The sequence below is a fragment of the Amphiprion ocellaris genome, chromosome 7 (assembly GCF_022539595.1).
Source record: "Amphiprion ocellaris isolate individual 3 ecotype Okinawa chromosome 7, ASM2253959v1, whole genome shotgun sequence".
In the NCBI taxonomy this organism is placed as follows: domain Eukaryota; kingdom Metazoa; phylum Chordata; class Actinopteri; family Pomacentridae; genus Amphiprion; species Amphiprion ocellaris.
The window spans coordinates 20,118,739-20,128,406 of record NC_072772.1 but is presented as its reverse complement, the minus strand read 5'-3'; the positions used below and the strand labels follow the sequence as shown (position 1 = coordinate 20,128,406).

General features: G+C 42.7%; 2 protein-coding genes and 1 long non-coding RNA gene across 3 annotated transcripts; 1 reads left to right on the top strand and 2 right to left on the bottom strand.

The window, feature by feature from the left end:
• Positions 1 to 524: 524 nt before the first annotated feature.
• LOC129349219 (uncharacterized) lies at positions 525 to 2,098 on the top strand. The gene is made up of 2 exons (XR_008602139.1): positions 525 to 737; positions 1,099 to 2,098. It is a non-coding gene; the product is annotated as an uncharacterized LOC129349219 (long non-coding RNA).
• Positions 2,099 to 5,598: 3,500 nt separating this feature from the next.
• LOC111577124 (potassium voltage-gated channel, Isk-related family, member 4) lies at positions 5,599 to 7,187 on the bottom strand. The gene has a single exon (XM_055011873.1). It carries the CDS (start codon positions 7,127 to 7,129, stop codon positions 6,584 to 6,586), a length of 546 nt encoding a protein of 181 aa, XP_054867848.1. The 5' UTR covers positions 7,130 to 7,187; the 3' UTR covers positions 5,599 to 6,583.
• Positions 7,188 to 7,825: 638 nt separating this feature from the next.
• On the bottom strand, positions 7,826 to 9,477 carry kcne4 (potassium voltage-gated channel, Isk-related family, member 4). The gene has a single exon (XM_055011910.1). It carries the CDS (start codon positions 9,354 to 9,356, stop codon positions 8,811 to 8,813), a length of 546 nt encoding a protein of 181 aa, XP_054867885.1. The 5' UTR covers positions 9,357 to 9,477; the 3' UTR covers positions 7,826 to 8,810.
• Positions 9,478 to 9,668: the final 191 nt, after the last annotated feature.

The window sequence follows — 9,668 nt, the reverse complement described above, 5'->3', positions numbered from 1 at the left end:
GATTGAAAGATACTTTTTCCCCCTGTTGTTCACACTTATAAAATGTCTTTTCACATGGAATCACGGCCTTTAATATGACCCCTAAATGGAGTTCACTTGACTGCAGTATAAATACGCTTATATCTAAAAGGTGCAACTTCTTGTGAATCATAATTGTGGCGAAACATCCGAATAAACTGAATAAAGTACTGGCAGCAGGTAATTGGAAGTCAGGGGTGGCAGTTCCTTGGAGTCCAGTTAAATCAGTGTCTAAGATGTAAATAACATGCTGACCTCAGGATTAATTATCCACTGCAGTTTTTTGAGCTAAAGCGATATTAGCATGACATCGCGCTGGTTAAACATCTGATAGCAGGTAGAAGGTTTACTGTGTTTTAGTTTAGCATGCTAACAGATGGGGACGTCCATCCTATTTCAACCATGGAAGTGTAGCACCCATAAATTGCACTACACAGTAACTGACAGTATTTATAGGGTTAATTCGGTGCAGTTTTCTCGTTGTGCCAGCAGAGTGCGCAGTAGTGCTACAGATTTCTTTATCTACTTTTTTTTTAACGGCAGAGACTAGAGCAAGACGTATATTTTCATCAGATCGTGTGGAGCAGTAACTTCCCTAAAAGTTTAGTTCCAGGTAGTTTTCCTTGGAGTTTTGCACTATGGAGTCTTTTACCGCTGAGAAAGCAGAGATAAACCGCTGAGTGATATCTTTCTTACGGTTCCCGTGGGATTAAGCTCCGGTGAGTTCGTGTCCATCTTACGTTAGCTTAGCGTGCTAGCTAATTTCACCACGAGGTGATGCTACGTTATGTCTGTATGTAGCGTTATGCATTCTGTTGTTCATGTTGATGCAAATCTAAAAAAAAACAATCGGAGACAGACAATGAATGTATCCTGTGATATGTTTAATTTGATGAAAATATGGTGAATTCTGTGATGTGTCTACTGAAAGCTAATGCTATTGAGTTAATTCATTTACACAGCTTTATGTGTTGTGTTTTCTGTTATCACTGAATTCATGCTTCAGAAATAGAGAAATATTAAACTGTACAGTGAGTAGAGAGATATAGATTGTAATTGCAAAACAACTGCTGTATGCAGGTTGGGTTTTTTTGGAGACTGTTTAAAGTGGATGCTGAACGGCGAGCCAGATTCCAGTGAGCTTCGTAAAGCGAGGAGTGGATCAGGACTCATGGAGGGTGTGAGAACTCGACTCTGCTTCACAGTGCGGCAAAAAGGAAAAGGACACACTCGTCTCTTCTGAAATCCAGCTAAGACATTCTGAACAAAATCATACTACCCGGGTAGATGAACTGAACTGAACTGAATACACACACACACCACACATTGTCACAGTGTCCATTTTTTATTTTTATTTTTTGTCTATTGTTTTCCAAGTGCACTTGACAGCAAATTGTTATGTTTACTGGTACTGTTCTGTTGGGATTAGTACAGAGTTAAACGGTCATTTATTGGATCATTTTGATGGTTTGGTGATCAGTACAATTTAAGGTTTATCATTTTGAAAATAAATGTCAAATGAAAGCTGTTTAACAAAAAAATATTGTCCTTGTCCAACTATCCTTCTTGAGCGAACCTAACGTTACCATTGCCAGAGATAAAGCCAATATACATACACTAAATTGTATTATTTTGTGAGATCAAGTTTCTTACTGTAGTAGTTCATACTTACCCTTTTGCTACATTGATTCTACTACATGTTATAGAAGCATCAAAAGTTTGAGGTTCTGTACAGATATTCCAAAAGATTAATTTGTAGTTTTACCTGTTCACTGTACAAGAGGAAAAGTCAGAAGATTGGCAAAGTAGTCACCTTACGTCCTCTGTAGACCATGAGAGCCTGTATAAAACTTTCTGAGAACCCAGTTGCTCAGTGTTGAAACCAATTTTATCCAACAAAAATATTCAAAGTGGTGAAACAACCAGCTGAGTAAATCAAACAGCAAAACTGTCTGTGGAACATGTATTTCCTACTCTGTCGACAAATGATAACAAAATCAGTGTTGTCATATCACAACTGAATGAAACAACACGTGACTCTGAGGTCACCAGTGAATAAACCTTCTGCCTGCTTCATTCATCCAGCTTGTCAGTCACTCCTATCCAGAGATGTTCATAAAGCCAGTCACACCCACACATGCATCTCTTTGAGCAGTAAACTCTACTTAAATATGTGTTTTTGTTCAAAGTGACCACTAGTACACTGATCAGGAGTGAATTTAATTAATGGCATCCTAACGACTTTTGGAAAAAAAGATGTATTGACTTAGCGTTTCAAAAAAGATTACTTTTTGAACAGAAGTCTATTAAAGCCAAAGTTTTTCTGGAGCCAGTCATTTTATTGTACTTTAAGATACTTCTGCACTGACTTCAATGTCAAGCCATGATTGTTGCCACTTTGACTAAAAGCCGTGTTTAGAGCCCAAGCATAAAGCAAACGCTACTCAGAATTGGCTTTAAAACAACAGTGTTAATGTCCTTGAGTGACTGAGTCAGAGACCGGGACTGTTGAGAAAAATCTGCTACCTCACAATCCTCTTACAACCTGACAGAGCTAAACAGCTTTGCCAAGAAGAATGAATGGGAAACTGCAGCAAAGCTGACAGAGACTTCTTTGCATACACTGGTTGTTGCTGCTGCCAAAGTTGCATCCACTAAATAGTGACTTGGGGGTGCTGAGTACTTAGGCAGTCCGTTATTTGTAATGAATTTGAAACGCTTGTCTTTCTATTGATCTCTGTCAAAAAATGACAGTGAGCATACACTGGTTAGCCACAACAAAGTCAAATTCTATTTGATTTTATTTTAGAACATTTCATCTCAGAAGCAGTGGCTATCACTCAACTCTGCCTGGGGTTTGGATGTTCTTCCTGTGTTTGTTTTTCTCCGGGTTCTCTGGCTTCCTCCTATAGTTCAACAACATGCTGAGGTTAATTGGTGATTCTAAATTGTCTGCAGGTGTGAATGTGAGAGTGCTTTATTGTTTGTCTCTATGTTTAACCCTGTGATAGGCTGGTGACCTGTCCAGGGTGAACCCTGCCTTCACCCTAAGTCAGCTGTGATAGACTCCCACGACCCTAATAAGGATAAAGCGCTGTATAGGATGCTTCACGTAGTAAGGTAAAGAGCTCACAAAATTCATGCAGAGAATTGTAACAAATTAGCCTTTTTTTTGGTAAAATTCCCCCAGTGATGGATCATTAAAGTTTATCTTATCTTAAATCCAGAGTTTCCCTCTGATTCACTTTGAGCAAACACTTGGCAACAGTGAGGAGGAAAAAACAACTTCCCTTTACCAGGCAGGATGAAAGAAATTAAAAAAAAGAAAAAAAACCTCAGGCAGATTCAGGCTCAGTGAGGGCAGCCATCTGCCTCGTCCAGTTGGGGTAAGGGTAAAGTGGAAATAATAGAATAACAGATGGAGAACAGGCATTAGAGAACCCTTGTCTCATAATTAAGATTGTGCAGGTCTCCATGATGCTGCTAAAACAGCTCTGACCCATCAAGGCATGGACAGGCGACCTCAGATGGTGTCCTGTCATGTTGGGCTCCAGGACACCAGCAGCAAAATCTCTGGTTCCTGTTAATTGTGGCGTGGAGCCTCCATGAATCAGGCTTGTTCCAGTACATGCCAATGATTCGTGATCAGATTGGTACCTGTGGAGTTTCTGAGGACGGTCAAAACACCTTGAGCTCTTTGACTTGCTCCTCTAGTTGTTTCTGAGCAGTGTTTGCAGTGTGGAAGGACACATTGCTCTGAATGTTTGGTCTGCGGGGATGTTTCAGTGGGTGATACATGACAGTCAGGACACAAAATTTCCCAGATAAACATTTAACTAGAAAAAGATGATCCATGTTAGTCACTATACTTATCAGAGGTTTTAATGTTGTGGTCCATTGGTGTAATTTGATTCACATGAAAACTTTCCAGGGAGTGAACATTTTTAATAATCATTCTATACTAAGCTTCTCTTGATGGGAACTGAATGTTTAAAATCCAGGCATGAACTTGAGGCCCATAAAAACTCATGAACAAATACTCAGTGACAGTGCAGCTGATTTATTGGTATTGTTACACACCGATCAGGCAGAACATTATAACCATCTGTCTAATATATTGTTCTCCTCTGACCCAGTGGGACATGGACACAGGATCTTTGAGGAAGCTTTCAGTGAATTCTGTGGGTCCTGTGGGTTGCAGGGTGGGACCTACCTAGATCAGGTATATCCTGGAACATCCCACAGATGCTCAGTAAGATGTAGATCTGGGGAGTGTGGAACCCGGGTGAACACCTTAGCTCTGTCACGTTCCCCAGGCCACTCCTGAGCAGTTTTTGTGTCAGGGTGCATTGTCCTGCTGAGGGTGGAAACTGGCATCAGAGACTGCTGTTGCCATGTGGGGGGTTGGTTGAGCTGCAATCCTTAGAGGGCTGTTTTCCCTGTAAAGTGACCTTGGATGTCAAGAAGGCGCTTACAAATAAAATGTATTATTATTTTTATTACATGTCAAACATCCACATGAATGTCAGGACTCAGGGTTTCACAGCAGAACATTGCATTATAACAAGATGATCGATGTTATTCACTTCACCTGTCAGTGGTCAGAATGTTGTGGCTGATCGGTGCATATTGCTAATATATTGCTATATTGGAAACACCTGAATGAAAGAGAAAATAGCTGGAAATTCACACACACAGATGCACACAGAACCAGCCCAGACCTTCGCTGACACCTTTGGGCCCATCAGGGCTGCTAGCTGTCAATACACGTATGTCATAAAAGCTATGCATGTATTCCCTGCGGCCGTTATTGCCGCTGATGTTGTTGTGGTGAGCTGTCACTGCACTGAGTTGTGGGACTGAGAGCCTGCAGCGCTGCTGATAGCTGGTGTTTGTGTGGACAGGAGTGTGTGTGTGTGTGTGTGTGTGTGTGTGTGTGTGTGTGTGTGTGTGTGTGTGTGTGTGTGTGTGTGTGTGTGTGTGTGTGTGTGTGTGTGAGGCAAGGTTGAGTGACACAGCAGAGAGAACACAGAAGAGTGAACAGAAAACCTGAAACTGCCTCCTGGCATCTTCTCTCGTTCAGACAAGATCTCTTCAGTCTGTTGATTGAAAGAGAAGAGAAAAGCCTCGGTAAATCGATGCTGTTATCTGCTGCTCTTCTATGTCAAATCAACATGTGATAATCTAGTCTGACGGGCCTATAAATACAGCCTGTGATCCTTTAGGGGCTCTAAAATCTCCACCTTAACAAAATATGGCCAATAACTGAAAGAAACTATCTAGTTCAAGCTTCTTACTGAGATAAAAGGTTCACGAATTGTCAGTTTGTCTCTCTGTAAGAATTATAAGGTTTAACTGGAGATGTGTGCTAAAACATGAGCTTTGGTTTTACTGATGTAGTTATTAACTGTATTACGTTGCATTATTCTGATGTAGGCATTCTAAAAATAACATTGTAATAACAGTCAGACTTTCTCCTCATTTCATCTCCTTTTCATCTTCCTCATTTGCTCCAAGTTGCCACTACAACACTGCCCTCCACTGGGGAAACATCATAGTACAAAAACGAACAAAATAAAGCCTGTTTCAGTTCAGAAGCATTTATTATTTTCTCTAACTCTACAAAGATTCCATCTTAAATTAAGGCTTACAGAGTGACAAATACAAACCGTATGTACAGTGCATCGCTTCCATCAAGTAAACCTAACTCATCCATTGTGTATGAACAGTGTGTGTCCATCATGAAGCCACAACAAATTACAGTTTAGTTTAGACAATTTTTCAAGTGGGTTCCAGGTACATTTCAATATTCGACACCGAGCAAGTCAAGTTCAGTTTGAGACCAAAACAGCCCAAAAAGCCAGTCTTCCACTCAGTCCCCTGCAGGGTGAGTCATCAGCCCAAACCAGTGCGGTGGCGTCAGCAGGAGCTCCAGCAGGGAGGGGTCGCCACACGGGGAAGCAAATATACAGTAAAAATACAAAGCATAATAGTAAATGATCTGGTTTACTCCTTCGAAGCAAAGCTGACTTTAATATCAACACAACTACAGTCACTATCTGTAAGTTATCGCAACACATAACATGTGAAATGACTATTACATCTTATCTTGTCATTGGAAATGAAGATGGGTATAAATATTAAAACAAAAAAGTAAAATCTTACGAGGCCATGTGTGGCTTAATGTGATGTATGTGTCCTGTCATGCTGCCACTGGGTAGGTCAGGTGTGGCAGTCAGAATGTATCTTACTGTCATAAATATGGAGAGCAGCAGTTATTCAAAACACATAAGGCAAACAGTAGGTCAATTCTGTGCAAATGTCCCCTCTAAGCGGTGCAACTAAGATCTAAACATTTCACACTCAGTCTTATTAAGCCGTTTCCAGCGCGTTCATTGATTTCATGTCATGAATCACGCTGGTTTGAGTTTTTATTTAACATCTGATGGTTGGACTCTTAGGGCCTCTTTATTTTGAAGACTCCTGAGGACCTCCAGGTCTCTTCAGGTGATTTTCCTCCTCTTTTTGCAGTGGATCGTTAACTCTCAGTTTTTCGGGGCCAAATTCAGCCCGAATCGTCTCCGCTGTTCTCGGACGCTCCCTTCATGTTCTCCTCCGCTCCCTCTGCCGTGCCGCTGTCCGACTCCTCCTCTATGGTGAAGCGCGTGTCCGCGGAGGAGCACAGGGAACTGATGCTGCTCTGCTCCGTGCACAGCGCGCACGCCAGCGGGGAAGTCAGTGCGCCCTCGTAGTGGAGGTGTCCAAAGTGGTTGCCGTGGTTACTGCAGAAAGGCAGGGACACCTGCACCGAGGGCAGCACCGAGACAGCGGCGGGGAAGGTGAGGCTGTGCTTTCTGGGCAGCGCGCCCCACTCCCGCTGCTCCTCCTCGTGCACGAGGCGCGTGAAGATGTTGATCCTCCTCTTCTCCCTCCTCTTGGAGCGAAAGTAGCCCAGCATTATACCGCAGAGGAAGATTCCGTAGAAACACATGACTATTAATATGTACCGGTACGCGTTGCCGTCGCTTTTGTCTGCTTGGGAGTCCGCGGTGCTCTGAGTGTGCAGGAAGAGGCGTTTGGGTGATGCTGTGGAGTTTTCCAGGTGCTCCATTTTTTTTAGTGCAGCCTCTGTAGGGGATCTAGAATGCGCGCTGAAAAAGATACAGAAGCACAATGGTAAATAACGGGTTTGGGCACCTTTACGCACGCTTTACGCACAAGGATAGGCAAGGTTGAGTGACACAGCAGAGAGAACACAGAAGAGTGAACAGAAAACCTGAAACTGCCTCCTGGCATCTTCTCTCGTTCAGACAAGATCTCTTCAGTCTGTTGATTGAAAGAGAAGAGAAAAGCCTCGGTAAATCGATGCTGTTATCTGCTGCTCTTCTATGTCAAATCAACATGTGATAATCTAGTCTGACGGGCCTATAAATACAGCCTGTGATCCTTTAGGGGCTCTAAAATCTCCACCTTAACAAAATATGGCCAATAACTGAAAGAAACTATCTAGTTCAAGCTTCTTACTGAGATAAAAGGTTCACGAATTGTCAGTTTGTCTCTCTGTAAGAATTATAAGGTTTAACTGGAGATGTGTGCTAAAACATGAGCTTTGGTTTTACTGATGTAGTTATTAACTGTATTACGTTGCATTATTCTGATGTAGGCATTCTAAAAATAACATTGTAATAACAGTCAGACTTTCTCCTCATTTCATCTCCTTTTCATCTTCCTCATTTGCTCCAAGTTGCCACTACAACACTGCCCTCCACTGGGGAAACATCATAGTACAAAAAGGAACAAAATAAAGCCTGTTTCAGTTCAGAAGCATTTATTATTTTCTCTAACTCTACAAAGATTCCATCTTAAATTAAGGCTTACAGAGTGACAAATACAAACCGTATGTACAGTGCATCGCTTCCATCAAGTAAACCTAACTCATCCATTGTGTATGAACAGTGTGTGTCCATCATGAAGCCACAACAAATTACAGTTTAGTTTAGACAATTTTTCAAGTGGGTTCCAGGTACATTTCAATATTCGACACCGAGCAAGTCAAGTTCAGTTTGAGACCAAAACAGCCCAAAAAGCCAGTCTTCCACTCAGTCCCCTGCAGGGTGAGTCATCAGCCCAAACCAGTGCGGTGGCGTCAGCAGGAGCTCCAGCAGGGAGGGGTCGCCACACGGGGAAGCAAATATACAGTAAAAATACAAAGCATAATAGTAAATGATCTGGTTTACTCCTTCGAAGCAAAGCTGACTTTAATATCAACACAACTACAGTCACTATCTGTAAGTTATCGCAACACATAACATGTGAAATGACTATTACATCTTATCTTGTCATTGGAAATGAAGATGGGTATAAATATTAAAACAAAAAAGTAAAATCTTACGAGGCCATGTGTGGCTTAATGTGATGTATGTGTCCTGTCATGCTGCCACTGGGTAGGTCAGGTGTGGCAGTCAGAATGTATCTTACTGTCATAAATATGGAGAGCAGCAGTTATTCAAAACACATAAGGCAAACAGTAGGTCAATTCTGTGCAAATGTCCCCTCTAAGCGGTGCAACTAAGATCTAAACATTTCACACTCAGTCTTATTAAGCCGTTTCCAGCGCGTTCATTGATTTCATGTCATGAATCACGCTGGTTTGAGTTTTTATTTAACATCTGATGGTTGGACTCTTAGGGCCTCTTTATTTTGAAGACTCCTGAGGACCTCCAGGTCTCTTCAGGTGATTTTCCTCCTCTTTTTGCAGTGGATCGTTAACTCTCAGTTTTTCGGGGCCAAATTCAGCCCGAATCGTCTCCGCTGTTCTCGGACGCTCCCTTCATGTTCTCCTCCGCTCCCTCTGCCGTGCCGCTGTCCGACTCCTCCTCTATGGTGAAGCGCGTGTCCGCGGAGGAGCACAGGGAACTGATGCTGCTCTGCTCCGTGCACAGCGCGCACGCCAGCGGGGAAGTCAGTGCGCCCTCGTAGTGGAGGTGTCCAAAGTGGTTGCCGTGGTTACTGCAGAAAGGCAGGGACACCTGCACCGAGGGCAGCACCGAGACAGCGGCGGGGAAGGTGAGGCTGTGCTTTCTGGGCAGCGCGCCCCACTCCCGCTGCTCCTCCTCGTGCACGAGGCGCGTGAAGATGTTGATCCTCCTCTTCTCCCTCCTCTTGGAGCGAAAGTAGCCCAGCATTATACCGCAGAGGAAGATTCCGTAGAAACACATGACTATTAATATGTACCGGTACGCGTTGCCGTCGCTTTTGTCTGCTTGGGAGTCCGCGGTGCTCTGAGTGTGCAGGAAGAGGCGTTTGGGTGATGCTGTGGAGTTTTCCAGGTGCTCCATTTTTTTTAGTGCAGCCTCTGTAGGGGATCTAGAATGCGCGCTGAAAAAGATACAGAAGCACAATGGTAAATAACAGGGGTTTGGGCACCTTTACGCACGCTTTACGCACAAGGATAGGCTTCCAGTGAGTGGAGTTTTCCATACAAGTTATTAGAAAAACGAAAAGGGTTATGAAAAACATAGTTTGTTTTTTTCTTTTTATGTGTAACTTATATTTAAATAAAACATTGCAGACAGTTGGAAACAGTTTCATTCAAATTGATAATCAGTGCTGCCAGAACATTCAGCAAATTACATTTAGTTCACTTAGTT

Excerpts from the sequence above, each read along its gene's own strand:
- LOC111577124 (XM_055011873.1), bottom strand. The coding sequence starts at position 7,129 with ATGGAGCACCTGGAAAACTCCACAGCATCACCCAAACGCCTCTTCCTG.
- kcne4 (XM_055011910.1), bottom strand. The coding sequence starts at position 9,356 with ATGGAGCACCTGGAAAACTCCACAGCATCACCCAAACGCCTCTTCCTG.